This window comes from Salvelinus namaycush, chromosome 5, assembly GCF_016432855.1.
Source record: "Salvelinus namaycush isolate Seneca chromosome 5, SaNama_1.0, whole genome shotgun sequence".
Lineage (NCBI taxonomy): Eukaryota > Metazoa > Chordata > Actinopteri > Salmoniformes > Salmonidae > Salvelinus > Salvelinus namaycush.
Genome location: NC_052311.1, coordinates 45,784,274 through 45,802,434, shown reverse-complemented (window position 1 = coordinate 45,802,434; position 18,161 = coordinate 45,784,274). Strand labels below are relative to the sequence as shown.

Here is an 18,161-nt window from a genome sequence, read left to right as displayed (position 1 = left end):
TTATTCAAAATTATTCTTTATCATCTTTCGCCATTTCAATGTGCACTCATGCTGTCCTACCAGGCCTCTTTTGAAAGCAGTAATCCTTTGAAAGCAGTCAGTGGTCATTCAGAACGGCGAGAAATACCAAGGTGTCCGTCATTTGTAGAATAAACAAAGAATGAGAGTCTCACAGAGACCACAGGCAAATGATTTGTAGTACAACTCAACCTGGAGAGGGCGAAGATCAAAACAAGACCAAGATCCTCAAGTCTTGATGAGATTCCACACACAGTAAAATCACAAGAGTTCATTTTACAGTATTTTGGGGTTTATATGGTCCCAACCCCATTTTGTGTTAAAACCATTCTAATCATGGTGTTCATATGAACGACACTAAATGGAGTAAATATCCAACTCAAAAGAGTTTCATAAATTTAACTCCCTTGGCATTTTTCACTTTTCTATGTTGTTTTAAATTAATAATCAACTCCAGCAGAGTAAATTTCTCTTTCAGTTTATTTCCTTTGAGTTATAATGGTATAAAGCCTTTTAAAAATATTTATTGTGTTACATTATGGTTACTCTTAATGGAGGTAAAAGTACTCCATCCCAATCAACTCCAGTTATCAACACTAACTCCAGGGAGCGTATCACTCCCGAGGGTTAAGAAAACTCCCAGTAGAGTCAATTCAACCCAACATTTTTTTTTAACTGTGATAACAACTATCTTTTATTTACTGTGCACTGTCTGGATGGAGAATGAACTCGAGGGAATCTAAAAGACTGAGAGAAAAAGAGAGTTGTGTTCACTTTTGGGGGAAAAACTCGCTTGAACTTGATTTCTCGTCCTTGGCCCTGACACTTCACAGAAATATATTCTTCGGAATCAATTTTGAGTGTTTCCACCACAGGGTGAGCAGACTGGTTTCATCCTGAAAATACAGCTAATGTGACTCATCGCATAACAGGTTTCTCGATATACTTAGAAGACGTTTGATCTCCCCACCCAGAAGGCGCCGCCTCCTTTTTATTGCCATCCTCTGCTTTTTTTCTCCATTTTTTTTCATTTTTCATTCTTCATTTTTTCCCCCTTCTCATTAGAGGGCTACTCAATATTTCACTTCAGAGCCTCTTAGCATCTGTATTGGATGCCTTTGGAGTGAGAAAGGAGGTTAAAAGGGTTTCTCCTTCTGCCGCTCCTCTCTGAGTCTGGATCTATGCCATCGACACAACAGGGCCGGCTGGCCCCCGTCTTCTAGCCAAGACAAGGCAGACCAGGCAGCATTGGGGCTATCGATTCAGACATGAGAGAAAATGTCTGAAAGTTTTCCATCATTGGCTAATGTGCCTCGCTGTTGGGGAGGAGATGAAGGTTGGATTGGAGTTGATGTATAGAAGCATAAAACAGTCAATAGTTCAAAAGACAGATGGGCTCTCTGTTCTAAAAAGAGTTGAGAAAGTTGGAGTCGGTCGTGTGTACTGAAATAGAAGGAGATGATGTCAAGGAGTGAAATGCCACCACTGCCATTGTTGCTCTCATTCCTCTCCTGCCAGATGGATGTTGTGACTACAGTGAGAAAGTCCAAAAATGGATGTAGCAACTAAGGATTGCCCCTTTAACAGGCAGTGACCTTCATACAGCAGAACTATGTCGCCATTTGAACGTGATCCATCGTCCTGTAAGAATTTTTTTTAATTCTGTCCCACTGTTCCGTGACTGTCCCACAAAATCGTTCCCTTGTCCCACAGTTGGGCTTTTTAGATGTGGTCACCCTAATTCCACCAGTGGAAGTTTTGCTACTGCAACATGTAACACCATCTTTTCGCATGTGAGGGGAATAACATTATTTCAACCCCACGTGGAATTGCAAGTTCACACATGTGAAATATAACTGCATATCCAATATTCACAAACTGCAATTCACATGTAAGGTGAAAACATGTTATTCTCCTCATGTGAAAAGATGGTGTTAACATGTTAACATGTGAAATATAATTTCACGTGAAATTTAAGCTTAACATGTGTGTGTGATTTCACATGTGAAAATGCAAATGTAATGTGTTTTTTTGATTTGGCAAATATCCCACTACGGTTTGGGGGGAAAAACACTATGTGAAACATGCGTCATGTAACATACGTAGTAATACACACTCATCCTGATTGCGGTTCAAAATGTGAAATGTTGCCATGCCAATGGTCTTAACCTGAACTCCTAATGTACAAGAAATTGCTGCCCAGATTAGCAACCATTGTGCTACTGTAGAATCCTGTGCACATGCTGTCGCTATGGCCTTCCAGACTGGCAGCCGGCTAACAGAGAGAGAATGTGTAGACCAACTGGGGAACAGGTCTTTATTGTAGAGCTCATTTTCCATGACTTTTTAGAGCGTAATGTCGGAATCGCGACTGTGTGCCAGGGCTAGATTATTTATAGTGCGTTGCTAATTCACCCACAGCTATGTTGTTCGTTTAGATTTTTTTTCAGTACCTCAGAAGACCGATTGAACAAACGATTAACTTAAATATAAATTGACTCAAATAAAAATCCTCATCCCCCATGTTTTTTTTTTTTTAAGTACATCATTTAATCTGTTCACTCTGTGTCTCTCTAATCTCCCTTTAGCTACGAAATTAGGGCCCGAAGCATTCCGATTCGACGGTGGGGCAGAAGCCACGGCGACCAGACTGAGTGACAGATACTACATCCTGCGGCCGGAGGTCATCGAGAGCTACATGTACATGTGGAGGTTGACCCATGACCCCAAGTACCGGGAGTGGGGCTGGGAGGCAGTGGAGGTGAGTCACGCAGACGTTAACGTTGCACCGTCTTCATGATGCAGCCATGATGTCACTAAAGTAATGACTTGTAACTCTGGTACTTTATCCTCAAAATATCTTCTGGTTTTATTTGTTACATTTTGATGAGCAATGAGTTTACACTGAGTGGAGATCTGGTGCTTATCATGAAAGTGCATTTAACAAGGATGTTTAAAAGAACAATAAAACAGTGATTCTAGAATGTGTTTTTGAAATATGACTGAAAACACATGCAGATGTCGGATCTTAACTTGACCACTCTTGTGGCAGAGAATTTTCCTGCAGCATCAGGAAATTCAAACGAGTCCCTGAAAAATAGCAGCTATCTTTTCTCCATGTGGGGGCAGTCGAGTAATTTGGATCAGGGCTTGCTATCAAAATAATTTTCTCTCTCGCTCGCTTAAACGCTAAGCCTAGGTCCTACTACTGTAACATTCAAATGTACAAAAATTTGCAGCCATACACATCAACTGTCGTTTTATAATTTTATATAGCTTAATAACACAAGATAAATATTGGTCTACATACAAGTTTCAGGTGGATCCAAAGGTAAAAATGTAGTTCAGTCGTGGCCTGAGGTGGTCGAGCTGCTAGGGCTGCTGCCTTCAGCGCGCACATATAGGCCTACAGTGTAGGTCTACCACGCCTTTCTGGCACAAATTAAGTCGGAAGTTTACATACACCTTAGACAAATACATTTAAACTCAGTTTTTCACAATTCCTGACATTTAATCCTAGTAGAAATTCCCAGTCTTAGGTCAGTTAGGATCACCACTTTATCACCAATCAGCTTTTATTTCTTTCATCACATTCCCAGTGTGTCAGAAGTTTACATACACTCAATTAGTATTTGGTAGCATTGCCTTTAAATTGTTTAACTTGGGTCAAACGTTTTGCGTAGCCTTCCACAAGCTTCCAACAATAAGTTGGGTGAATTTTGGCCAATTCCTCCTGACAGAGCTGGTGTAACTGAGTTAGGTTTGTAGGCCACCTTGCTCACACATGCTTTTTCAGTTCTGCCCACATTGTCCATAGGATTGAGGTCAGGGCTTTGTGATGGCCACTCCAATACCTTGACTTTGTTGTCCTTAAGCCATTTTGCCACAACTTTGGAAGTATGCTTGGGGTCATTGTCCATTTGGAAGACCCATTTGCGACCAAGCTTTAACTCCCTGACTGATGTCTTGAGATGTTGCTTCAATATATCCACATAATTTTCCTTCTTATGATGCCATCTATTTTGTGAAGTGCACCAGTCCCTCCTGCAGCAAAGCACCCCCACAACATGATGCTGCCACCCCCGTGCTTCACGGTTGGGATGGTGTTCTTCGGCTTGTAAGCCTCCCCCATTTTCCTCCAAACATAACGATGGTCATTATGGCCAAACAGTTCTATTTTTGTTTCATCAGACCAGAGGACATTTCTCCAAAAAGTACAATCTTTGTCCCCATGTGCAGTTGCTTTTTTATGGTGGTTTTGGAGCAGTGGCTTCTTCCTTGCTGAGCGGCCTTTCAGGTTATGTCGATATAGGACTTGTTTTACTGTGGATATAGATACTTTTGTACCTGTTTCCTCCAGCATCTTCACAATGTCCTTTGTTGTTGTTCTGGGATTGTTTTGCAAAGTACGTTCATCTCTAGGAGACAGAACGCGTCTCCTTCCTGAGCAGTATGACGGCTGCGTGGTCCCATGGTGTTTATACTTGCGTACTATTGTTTGTACAGATGAATGTGGTACCTTCAGGCGTTTTGTAATTTGCATTTGAAAGTTATCTTTCTGAGGTCTTGGCTGATTTCTTTAGATTTTTCCATGATGTCAAGCAAAGAGGCACTGAGTTTGAAGGTAGGCCTTGAAATACATTCACAGGTACACCTCCAATTGACTCAAATTATGTCAATTAGCCTATCAGAAGCTTCTAAAGCCATTACATCATTTTCTGGAATTTTCCAAGCTGTTTAAAGGCACAGTCAACTTAGTGTATGTAAACTTCTGACCCACTGGAATTGTGATAGTGAATTATAAGTGAAATAATCTGTCTGTAAACAATTGTTGGAAAAATTACTTGTTTCATGCACAAAGTAGATGTCCTAACCGACTTGCCAAAACTATAGTTTGTAAACAAGAAATTTGTGGAGTGGTTGAAAACGAGTTTTAATGACTCCAACCTAAGTGTATGTAAACTTCCGACTTCAACTGTAAATCAATCTCCCGATTGACTTGATTTATTTACACATTTCAAATATTATTCCAGGGATATTTTACCCCTGATCTTGATAAGAAATGACCATACCAGACACTTTAGGATAACATAAATAGGAAACAAATAAAATAATAACAATAGGTTACACCAACAGTTTCCATTTATACAGTGTTGGGTAATTGCCAAAGTAGAATTTTGATGGTAAATGATTAAATACTTTATTTCGATTGCACAGAATGTTTGTCAAATAGATAAATCGCCCTTCTGTTCACAAAGGACTAAGTTGTTCTGATTACAGTACCAACCGTGTGTGTTGAATATAGTCAATCTCTGAACTGACAAACTGAGCTAATTGATCAGTTCAGTGATTGACTAAATTCAACACACCTGGTCTTCCAGGTCGGTTAAATCAAAAACCAGCATACGCTGCGGCTCTCCAGGAATAGGGTTGCCTTCCCCAAACTGTTAACCTTCGAGTTGTTCCGGTTTTAACCCTGTAACCCAGCGGCGTCCAACTCATTCCATGGAGGGCCTAGTGTCTGCAGAGTTTTTTTTCCTTTCAATTAAGCCCTAAACAACCAGGTGTGGGGAGTTCCTTACTAATTAGTGACCTTAATTCATCAATCAAGTGCAAGTGAGGAGCGAAAACCCACAGACACTCGGCCCTCCGTGGAATGGGTTTGACAACTGTGCTGTAACCCTGCGCAATTAATCCTGTAAACGTGCGGAATTAATGCGTCCAAAAAATACATTCATCCATGAGTCAAAGGGTAGTGGGCCGGATTCAAAGCCATGCCAACTCTGGCATATGTGTGCCGGGTTTAGTGGCTGTAACTGTAGGACCACATAGGCACTGAGAAAACCAATAATGTATTATACCTGTTGCTTGCCTTCAACATATAATAAAACAATAAAAAAAATTGTTTTATCTGATTTTCCTCCTGCGACAAAAGGGGTCAAATTAAGATCTGACATCTGTACTGGTCTCTGTCCATACGTATTCTCTCGAGGAACTAATGTACAGTACATATAATTGAACACGGTCAAGGCCCTGCAATGCTACATCTGTCAAGGCAGTGTGAGGGCAGAACTAGCCAAGCTGATTAGCATAATTTTACCCCTTGACAAAGGCAGACTAATGCACCATAATTAACACAGACCCCTGTTCTTACTGTTGGATCTGCACGAGAAGAAGCAAAGTGTGGGTTTTACCAACCTTTGTGCCCCATAATTAATGCATGTGTCAACCCTGTCAGTCTGATCACACAGAATGAATGCTAAATCTATCATCCCAACCCCCGTTGCAATGGCTAAGGTGTCCTTTCTACAGCCACATTATTAGCTCTGCCCTCATTTACCACCTCAACCCCAACCTCTTGTTCTCACTCGTGCTGCTGGATGCCGTTGAATATTGTATAAGTAGGCTTTATGTTTGGTGTCGTATGAGGTGAATGTGCTGTGAGGGAAAAGAGGGTGTTTGAGGACACGGTACTAGGTTGACGCATCTCTCTCTGGTTCTCCATAAACAACACACGTTCCCTTATTAGGGCCCTGCGACGCTACGTCTGACAAGGCGGCGTGAGGGCAGAACTAGCCCAGTTGATTAGCACATGACTACCCCCTTTGACAAACGTTCCCTTATTCGAGGTTGCCCAACTCCAGTACTTGAGAGCTGCAGTCCTACTACTGCAGTTTGATTTGATATGAATTGCAGTCATTACGTCGATAGGCAGGAAGATACTGACTGTGCCCATTGGCTAACTACTGTTATAATACATGTCCATTTTGACATTAACATCCCTCCTGCGCTCTGCTTTCTATTCTTCACCCCAGGCTCTGGAGCAACACTGCCGAGTCGAAGCTGGTTTCTCTGGGATCCGAGACGTGTACGCCCAGACAGTCAGCCACGATAACATGCAACAAAGCTTTTTCCTCTCCGAGACACTCAAGTAAGTGTTACACGGCCAGTCAACATCCCCCCCCCCCCCCCCCCCCCTACTGAGAATATACCAGCAAACACTTTGCTTTTAAGATTTGTAAACGGCTACAGAGCTTATTCCGCTAAGTGTAAATGGCATATACAGTTTCTGAGATACAGTATGAAGTAAATGGCATATGCAGTTTAAAACCCCCTACAGTCAATCGAATTAGCATAATACAAATATCCCCATCAAAATCCGTCAGTTTATGCTAGAGATTTCATTTTGCATGGGCTGCGTCTCAATCCACGGCATCCACCGATGTCGCCCTTCCGCATCTGCGGTGAAAGGTGGCAGAGCTAGAGCGGGGTTTGTCAGACCATGAGACATCCCGAAAAATCTGTCTTCTCACGAAAACGCCTGTAGTAGTTTGACCCCTCTGTGGAAAGATGAGACTCTCACGAACATGAACATGTCGGTTGTTTTGCTCCACAAGCCTCACAAGAAAAGAACAAAGAAAATAATTCCTGATCTTTCTTATATCTCTCAGATATAGGACAGACAGTTCAGAACAAACTTCTTTTAGATTTTTGAGGGGGACTATCTGTTTGTTTGTCCATGTATGAAGCTGTTATTCAATGCATTTCTATGGGCTAATAGCAGTAAGGACAAATTCAATGTTTCATAAAATAATAGTTTTATTTTTATACCTTATACCTAAGGATCCTAAAACTTAAAATCAAATAGATAAATTATCCTTGGTATGACCATCTTAAAACAATTCCATACGTTAGCTTAGTAGAACCCCCATCCCCCTGGCTTAGACTCTATAGGGTTTTAATGTATTAATCATTTTTTTCTCATTAGCTATGGTATACACTTTCCGCCCTATCGACTTTCCTGTCCATCGTGAGAACACTCACATTAGTCTTAAGATATTCACACAATATGTTGAGTGCACTCAAGCACAGTATCTTCATTTCAACATTTACAGACAAACCCTTTCTAAGGTGGGGGTTTTTTTTATCACGAAAGGAAAAGCAATTGAGGAATTCCCATTCTGATTCAGCTGAAAGACTCCATCTAGCCCCCTCTCAGACTCAGAGTTTGCTCTGGGCTGGTTAGGTGATGTGGACAATCCACATTGTGATGATGTATCAGACCTAATAGAGCCATGAGGAACTTGTGAGTGCCGTCTGGGCCCCCTTAGATAAAGAACCCTTAAAAACGTTGGTGGGAAAATAAAGCACACGCTTCTTTAAATAAAGGACACGCTTCACCTTGCGGTTGTTCGTCATTTATTGTATTTCGTCAATAACTCAATAATTCAGTCAATAGTCGTGAGAAATTACAAAAGAGACTTGTTTTACGAAAGCAAAGAATGTCGTTACATCAGCAATTAATCTATCATTGCCCACCCATGATTAAAACATGTTTTATTGGCTCATACAATAGCATTATAGCCATGATGTATTTGTTTAGATACCCGTAGTCCAGGAGAAAACTAGCCAGCCAATCCTTTATTCTAGCCGTTCGTTTCCCCAGACACTGACGCCGTTTGTCCCTCTCAGGTATCTATACCTGCTCTTCTCTGACGATGACCTGCTGCCTCTGGAAGACTGGGTGTTCAACACGGAAGCTCACCCCCTGCCCGTCGTCCGCAAGAGCTGCCTACAGGGGGAGGGAGGGACACACGACAAGACAACCTCGGAGTAGCAGCCTACTGTACAACCACTGCACAACTCACCTGCATACAGACACAGTAACACATATTCTTACATTACATGCATACAAAGCTAAGACACACACATAGACACACACATGACAACATTACACACAGGTAACAACACCACAACAAAATGCAGGGCCAACGTCCCTTGGGCCCTGTCATAGACTTTCAATTCCTTTCCAGTAAAGGATCTTGTCGTATACGCTGTGATTGTATATCCTTGAGCCGGGCCGGGACTACTTCCTGCCGGCATTACTTTCTGTGGACAATCAAGACGAACGTGATTTTCATGAAAAGAGCACCTTTTTTCTTTCCTTCTTTCCTCTGTGAGGAAACCAAGAGTATCTTGCAGACCCAAATGTAATGGGAGGAGTGCTGTGTTATGGGCCATATTGTGAGAGAGAGAGAGAAAACCACTGAGCTTTTTCTTTGATTCTGTTTTTCACCGCAATCGATTAATGATTTCACTTGAGCTTGACATTGCTTTTTTTTCTGGCTTTTTTCTCTGTCTCTTTGACCAAAGTTGTTCGTTTTTTTGTTCACCCCCTCATAATTCCCTAAACATATTCTTTTTTGTGGTGAGATTTGACCAATAGTAAGACGACGGACTAATATGGAGTGTTGAATGGTGTTGAATATTAAATGTATAGACAATTGTGAAATGTAATACTCAAAATCCACCTTAAATGATTGTTTATTCAGAGTTTCTTTGCAGAAACAGGTTAAATGAATAATAAAAGGAATGGGGGAAAATTGAAAACTGAAGAGGTTGTTGGAGAGAGAGAGTGTCTTACATGTCCAGGGACCATTTTTATACAGATTTTCTTTATAATTTATTTTGAGTACAATACTGGTGACATATTTTCATCAGGCCAAGTCTGTGTTGAATCCTCCTCACTGCCTTTCAGGGCGTAACTTCACATTGTGTCAGTCCTGTGACTTTAACACAAGTGTCAGTCCTGTTATTGTAACACTGTGACACAAGTTACTGTTACTGTAGCACTGTAGAACGGGTGTCAGTCCTGTGACTGTAATACTATACAACGAGTGTCTGTCCTGTGACTGTAAGAAGTGTCAGTCCTGTGACCGACATCGTAACACAAGTGTCAGTCATATTACTGCAACACTATAGAACGAGTGTCAGTCCTGTGACTAAAACACAAGTCTCAGTCCTGTTACTGTAACACAAGCACTCACAACCACCCAAGAGGCAATATCACCACAGCTAGTCCTAGTTGCCGAGTATGACTGGGCTCAAATATGCCTGCCAAAGTTAACAGCCCTCATCGAGCGCTCCAGCGCTCTCAAATCCACAGTGGGGAAAGTTAGGCTTGAGGCTAAGCGTTTGCTAAAATGTACACCGTCGAGGGGAATGTGAACGGCGCTTTCCTATTACATCCTTATTCGTATCATCACTGCTGTCCAATGCAGTTGTGGAGAGAATGTGCTGTACATACCTGGATGAATGTAATGGACCCCTGTATTAGCTTATCTTCAGTTTCTTTTGTGATTTATTTCACTTAATTGCATAATTATGTTCATTTCTTTTTAATTTGCTTCCCTCAGGTGTTTCTGTAAAAGAGGAAAAAAACTTTTGACTTTAATTATAGTTCTGGTTGATATTAAGTATTGTTATTACTTATCTTTCATTGTTGAATATTTTCAAATACTGATAAAAGACCTGTGCAACTTTGTACATTTAAAGCAACTTCATTCGATTTGTCTGGATTTTTTTTTGTCTGTCCCTAATATTACTGTTTATGGTTTTTACTGTATGGAGTGTAAAATCTATGTTTGACCTCACCTTCCAACACATTGACTAAGTGTATTTCCAGAATACACAACTGTCAACTTAACCTATTGATATGGAAGACCTAAGAGCTTCGCCATACTTCACATATGAAACCTCATCACGTATCTGTACCACCAATGCTGCAAATTTGCAAAGCTCCTAAGCTCTGCTCTCTGTAGCTTTGTGCTCCAGGTCTACCAGTACAACGTTTCCTATACCTTAGCAACCAAGGCTGTCAACATCAATATCAGAAAAGATCATTCTCCATGACATCAAGGTTAGAAATATTTACATGGCTCTTGGCTCTTGTTCACGTTGTAGTTCAGGGCCCAGATTCACAAAACCTTCTTAAGAAGCTTTTTATGTTTTTGTTTAAGAAGTGGTTTGTGAATCTGGGCCCAGGTACACTGAACACTGCTGGGGAGTGGGTGTTTGGTTGAGTGTTTGGTTGAGTGAAGCCAGTGGGTGTTTGGTTAAGTGAAGCCAGAAGGTATAGTGTGAAAGAGTGATCCGAACATAGAAGGGCACACCAGCTAAGCCTTCAAACAGTCTGTACATTGAGTACAACTCTTGTGAAGGTAGTTCTTTGCATAACATCTAGACATACTTTATGCCATCTATGTCTCAAAAACTCAACAACTTATTCAATATCATAAATGCATAGTTTTGCGTGGTGTTGGGGAGTAATGAACTACATGTAAACTCCCTTTTTCAGGACCCTGTCTTTCAAAGATAATTTGTACAAATCCAAATAACTTCACAGATCTTCATTGTAAATGATTTAAACACTGTTTCCCATGCTTGTTCAATGAACCATAAACAATTAATGAACCTGTGGAACGATCGTTAAGACACTAACAGCTTACAGACGGTAGGCAATTAAGGTCACAGTTATGAAAACTTAGGACACTAAAGAGGCCTTTCTACTGACTCTGAAAAACACCAAAAGGAAGATGCCCAGGGTCCCTGCTCATCTGCATGAACGTGCCATAGGCATGCTGCAAGGAGGCACGAGGACTGCAGATGTGGCCAGGGCAATAAATTGCAATGTCCGTACTGTGAGACGCCTAAGACAGCACTGCAGGGAGACAGGAAAGACAGCTGATCGTCCTCGCAGTGGCAGACCACGTGTAACAACACCTGCACAGGATCGGTACATCCGAACATCACTCCTGCGGGACAGGTACAGGATGGCAACAACAACTGTCTGAGTTACACCAGGGACGCACAATCCCTCCATCAGTGCTCAGAATGTCCGCAATAGGCTGAGAGAGGCTGGACTGAGGGCTTGTAGGCCTGTTGTAAGGCAGGTCCTCACCATACATGACAGACAACAATGTCGCCTACGGGCACAAACCCACCGTCGCTGGACCAGACAGGACTGGCAAATAGTGCTCTTCACTGACGAGTCGCGGTTTTGTCTCACCAGGGGTGTTGGTCGGATTCGCGTTTATCGTCGAAGGAATGAGCGTTACAACAAGGCCTGTACTCTGGAGCGGGATCAATTTGGAGGTGGAGGGTCTGTCATGGTCTGGGGCGGTGTGTCACAGCATCATCGGACTGAGCTTGTTGTCATTGCAGGCAATCTCAAAGCTTTGCGACCCTCCAGCATGACAATGCCACCAGCCATACTGCTCGTTCTGTGTGTGATTTCCTGCAAGACAGGAATGTCAGTGTTCTGCCATGGCCAGCGAAGAGCCCGGATCTCAATCCCATTGAGCACGTCTGGGACCTGTTGGATCGGAGGGTGAGGGCTAGGGCCATTCCCCCCCAGAAATTTCCGTAAACTTGCAGGTGCCTTGGTGGAAGAGTGGGGTAACATCTCACAGCAAGAACTGGCAAATCTGGTGCGGAGGGTTTGCATTGCAGTACTTAATGCAGCTGGTGGCCACACCAGATACTGACTGTTACTTTTGATTTTGACCCCCCCCCTTTGTTCAGGGACACATTATTCAATTTCTGTTAGTCACATGTCTGTGGAACTTGTTCAGTGTATGTCTCAGTTGTTGAATCTTTTTATGTTCGTACAAATATTTACACATGTTAAGTTTGCTGAAAATAAATGCAGTTGACAGTGAGCGGACATTTCATTTTTTGCTGAGTTTAGTTTAACTAGTAATTTAACTACATTTTGCAGTAGCTTAGTGGTAGATTAACTAATTTCAAATCTAGGTAGTGTTTTCAGTAGTTAACTTTTTCACAATGTAGCGGTGTAGCTAGCTACTGGAACTACACACAACTTTTTTACCATTTAGCGGTGTAGCCAACTACTGGAACTACACACAACTTTTTTACCATTTAGCGGTGTAGCCAACTACTGGAACTACACACAACTTTTTTACCATTTAGCGGTGTAGCTAACTACTGGAACTACACACTACTTTTTTGGCAAAAAACAAATATGGGTGAAGTAGGAAATAATTCCCTTTCTTTTTCGGCATTAGACCTGGAAAATGTTCACGTGAAAAATTGTTTTTGTGTTTAATAGGCTAAATTACACATTCTGTTAACATATAACCCCAAAGTGATCGGTTCTTGCCATTTGTTGTCTATGACATTTCAGATTTACATATGATAATTTATCACAAAAGAGTTTGGATGTAGTGAACTACTCTTTCAAAGTAACTTTATTTGAGTAAACTGCATGTTCTTCAGGGTAGCTTGAGTGTAGCTTAACTTCTTCCAGTGCGAAGTAATTGGTAGCTTGGTAAACTATATTTTCAGAATAGCTTCCCCAACACTGGTTTTGTGCTGCTTGGATTCATTGCTAGTATATCAGTTTGCGTTTTAATGTAATCTTTCCTCATTGATTTTCATGAGAGGAGATGAGGTGCTCACTGAGTGATGAAATTTGTTTCATTGTTTGCACAGGGGAAGTTCATTACAGATTTAATTGATGGGGGGAGTCTCCAGGATAGGTAAGGTTCCAGCAATTAGGAATAGAAAATTAATAATGTGGGTTTAGTCATCACACCAATGGATCACAGAAGGGACAATTTCATTTCATTCTGCTCCAAATAGTATACCTGCACATGTAACCAGAATGGCTCATCCAAATCAAATTATTAGAATTGTATTATATGAATACAAAATAGATTATATTTGGCACATTTTGTCAACAGAGCAAATGTCCATTGCTTAGGTAATGTTTTAAGTCAAGCAGACAAAAACAAACAGACAATAGTATGTTCTTAGAAATGCCCGAAAACGTCCCACTTTCTTCCCTTTACACAATGTTTTTTGAGTCAAACAGAGACAAAGACATGCTGACATACTAAGAGATGCCTTAGCTTTAAATTCTTAGAAAGAAAGAAGGTGAGAGCAAGGGAGCATGGTGTGCATCCATGAGCAGCCCTGTTCGGTGTTGGGGGCTACGGATGGGGGGGATTACGGTCCATTTGAATGCACCTGGGACTGAGACAGATAATCCCTCCTGTCTTTTCCCCCCCGTAATAATTCTGGTGAAACAGAGCAGAGGAGACGGTGGGGGCCAGTCACCGCTGCTTAGTGGGCGGCCATTGTTATCTTCCTCTCACAGCTTGGTCTCGGAGCCCCCACACGGCTCACTTACGGCCTCCATAGCTCTCCCCGTGTTGGGGCCCTATGTGCATGTACTGCGATCAATATGGCCGCCTCGCAGAGGAAGGTCTGACAACGCTTGGCGTGGACCTGGTGTGTGTGCGGACAACCAAGGGGAATGGCAGGGGATTTATATTATCGTCAGTGTGTACTGTAAAGAAGAGGGGAGGGAGATGTGTTGTACTAGCATATGCCTGCTCACTTCTCTCTGTCTCTTCCGGTGACCAGGGATGTGCAGCGAGACAGACTCAATAATTCATTTCCTTATAACCTCCCTCTTCAAGGGATGAAATTAAGATCAAGATTTGACTTCATGCTCAATGGCTTTTACCCCTGCCCCCTCTCTCTCCTTGTGTCTTGTTTGTGTACACTTTCATGGTTTCTTAAGTGGTTCTTTTCTCTCAGAGTTTTGAAGAGTAAAAAACGAGAAAGAATTGAAAGATTTTCAGGATAATATTTCAGCAAAAAAGAAGAAACTGCCCATATCTAATCTCGTGAAAGGACGGGTTTGTTTCTGACAGCTCTTTGCGGTGAAAGGCGGACTCTGCCAGACAATTTTCCAAAGGCGGACTCTGCCAGACAATTCTGTGTCCTTGTTCGATGGAAAAGGATGGAAGAAACATAGGGGGAAAGTAAAGGTGAAAAACACATTCAACCTTTTTTATTCCTTACTGTATGTTGTGATAGACGTTCATGTTTCATAAAGTCCTCTTTTGAGCATGGGCGGCAGGTAGCCTAGTGGTTAGAGCATTGGACTAGCAACCAAAAGGTTGCAAGATCAAATCCCTGAGCTGTCAAGGTATAAAAGAAATCTGACGTTCTTCCCCTGAACAAGGCAGTTAACCCACTGTTCCTAGGTTGTCATTGAAAATAAGGATGTGTTCTTAACTGACCTGCCTAGTTAAATAAAGGTAAAAAAAAAAATAACAGACCTGATTATGACAGACTGAAGGTCAAATAATGGAGGCAAAAACATTCAGCATTTCCTCAAGCATGATCAAATTCTAATGAATCTCTTTCCTTTCAGATTCAATTCATCTCTATCCTCGCTCAATTTTATTCTTATGTTTCCCTCAGTTGGAGATATAGCAGTTTAATGGCTGCTTTTGTTTCAGTGCGATGAAAATGGTGCACAACATTTGATGTATTGGATACAAGCGTTGATTTACGCTAACTCTGCTTTATTTGGGTGGGGAAAACTGATGCTTGCTGTTGCTTGGTAGACAGGCCTACGTTCAGTGAGAATGATATTGATTTGAAAGCATTGCCAAGAGGATTGAAATACATACCTTTAGGAGATAATTTCACTTTATTTGATGAGTTTAAAAGGTTTCATTATTGGAATACGTTGCTAATCCAATCTCTATGAAAACTGATGTTTTTGTCCAATTTCATGACTATCAAATCTTAATGTCAAGATTGTATGATGTTGGGAAATGATCCTATTTTTCCAGGGCATACAGGCATACTCACATTGCTGTTCAACATTATCATAATAGAGGCCTAATTCTGGAATTGTCCATGGTGTCTTCCAAGTCACCCAGCTTGTGAGAGGAGACAAGGATTTATGTTTTCTCAAACTGTGTGCACGTGAAAGGGGATACCTAATCAGTTGCTCAACTGAATGCATTCAACCGACGTGTGTCTCTGAATCAGAGAGGTGTGGGGGGCTGCCTTAATCGACGTCCACCTCATTGGCACCCGGGGAGCAGTTGTTGTTGGGGGTTAACTGCCTTAGTCAAGGGCAGAACAGCAGATTTTTCCACCATGCCGGCTCTGGGATTTGAACCAGCAACTTTTCAGTTACCTGGCCCAACGCTCGTGAGTCTGGGTGCATGTGGGTGTGTGTTGAGCAGATTCCCCAGAATAAAGGCGTACTGATTGGTCTGTCAGAAAACTACATCGCCAGCATTTCTCAAGGTCGAATAGTCCTGGGTCCCCCAGCTACCAACACATTGTTAGGGAGAAGGAGCAATCACAGCTGCATCCTCAGCTGCTAACACAGACGTCCACAATAGCACTGGGACCTCATGTTCATTAGAGAACACTGTAGCAAAATATTTTACAACGGAAACAGAAATATACCTTTCTTATTGGACAATTCCAGATAGTACCTCCTCGTTTCGTAACGTTTCCTTCCGTTGCATTACTACTGAACACAACCCTCATGAACACCGAGTTCAACAGAAGAAGACATCCAGTAAAGGAATTTGTTCAAAAGTCTATTCAGTGAACTATTGTATGATTCGTACTGTAGTTTGCAGGATTACATGGTAATTCAAGGTCACACGGTTCAGGGTTAAAATTACAGAGAAGACAATGTGAGCAAAACAACAATGGCGAATTATTCTGCCTCAGTAAACGTCAATGACTGTTTATGCTGTTTTTGGAGCTGGTGATTTGCAGTCTGTCAGCAGTTGCCAGAGTGAAGCAGGCTCTTATGCCAATTAATGTTTTATTTTTTTCTCCTGAGGCTTTGAATAATCAGAGAGCCTATTTCAGAATGTCTGTCCTGATTAATCTAACGCAAATGTTCTACCAAGTTCATTGTAATCAATATGCAGTTGTCACTCACAGCGCTGTATACTATGCATACCGCCCTCTCTGTTACATTACAGTGACTGCAGTTGAGAAATTTTTGGCTTTAAAAACTTTGGAACGAGCCCTGTTTTCTCAGCAGGTGGTGTTCTGACAATGGTTTGAGGGCTCTCTAGCTCTCTCTTTCGATATGATGTATTTTCATATAGGAGATTGTTTTCTCTTGTTATTGTGCAGGTGCATTTGAATGGGCTTCATACCATCATTTTGTTTTAACAGCAGTATCCTAAAATCAACATGGGTGTGAGTTTTGCCTAGTTTATTCCAAGCCATAACAATTTTATTAAAGGAAAACCTGCATTATGCTTTTAACACATCTCAATTTTGTGTGTTCTGATGGGTATGTGCAAAAGCTTTTTGGAACACACATAGACTGACGACGCTCTAGAATACAAAATATGTTAACAGGGTAATTGTTTAAACTGAAAGGTGTTTTTGTCTGTGCAGTGTTTCCTGGCTGTCTCACAATATTGATTGAAATGAAACTCATTGCTCAGAGATTCTGTTGTGTTTTACAGGATAATAGGCAGGCTATGCCTGATTTAAAGGTTGTTGTAATCACTTATTGCATTTCTAATGATTCAACCAGGGTCGAACAGCATTGAGCACCACATCCTTGAGAAGAATAACACTTAACCATGGTTTTACATGAGCATTTGCAGGGTTAGTTTGCATTGTGTGCTGGTATTATGTCTAGTTACATGGACCTCTTCAACTGAGAAGCAGCAGTAATCTATGTACAGATGCTGAGCCCTGAGTGGAGCTCTGGAGAAATCTTATCATCTTTGTAACCCTCAAACTATCGACTAGGATCATTTTGACCCAAGAGGCATATTGTAGATTTCATAGCCCAAAGGTGGTTTATTACATTTTTTCATTTTTTTTCATGACTTTGTCAATCAACTTGTTCATAATACATCTAAATCATGTGTGTTTTTTTTGTGTGTTTCTGTATCACTGTGAACTTTGTTTTTAAAAACATAACTCCTTTGTGGCCATTTTGACCCCAACCAAAAATACATAATTCTGCCTATAGAAATGGTATAGATAGGACCTTTACTTAAATCTAGGTTTCTCTGGGGGGGGATCTGAATCAATGATTTTGACCAGGTAGACAGATCATCTATAGAGATATGTGACTCACCACCTGGACTCGGTCTTATGTAGCAAAATTTGAAATTGTTTTTTTTACATTGGTTAAAAGTATAGACTCAGAGCTACAAAAATATATATCATACACTGCATTTTTGAGGAACAATGGGAAAGTAATCCTGCTTTGAAAGTTGATACACTTGTAAAATCTCTTTTGAGAAAAGGGCCTTTGAATGTTTTTGGTACCTACTGGAGAGCGCTCCTTACACCGATTCAGCACTGTTCACACCCTCTTAAGCCAGCCCCACCCATCTCTTTAAGGATTCACATGTGAGGTCATGTGCTAAACAGTGAGTAGTGTAGTAAAGATTAAGACTAAAAAAGACTAGTAAAAGTAAACTTAAACTAGTAAAGTTGATGGATAGCCAGGGGCACACTCCAACACTCCCAAT

General features: G+C 41.4%; 1 protein-coding gene across 2 annotated transcripts in view; it reads left to right on the top strand.

Moving 5' to 3' along the window:
- LOC120048341 (mannosyl-oligosaccharide 1,2-alpha-mannosidase IA) overlaps positions 1-10,366 on the top strand; it is a 223,700-nt gene extending 213,334 nt beyond the window's left edge. For both annotated transcript variants that reach the window (XM_038994235.1, XM_038994236.1), the window contains exons 10-12: positions 2,607-2,779; positions 6,834-6,949; positions 8,491-10,366. In XM_038994235.1, coding sequence (XP_038850163.1) covers positions 2,607-2,779; positions 6,834-6,949; positions 8,491-8,635 — 434 coding nt within the window. In that variant the 3' untranslated portion in view covers positions 8,636-10,366. The remainder of the gene's footprint in view (positions 1-2,606; positions 2,780-6,833; positions 6,950-8,490) is intronic.
- Positions 10,367-18,161: the final 7,795 nt, after the last annotated feature.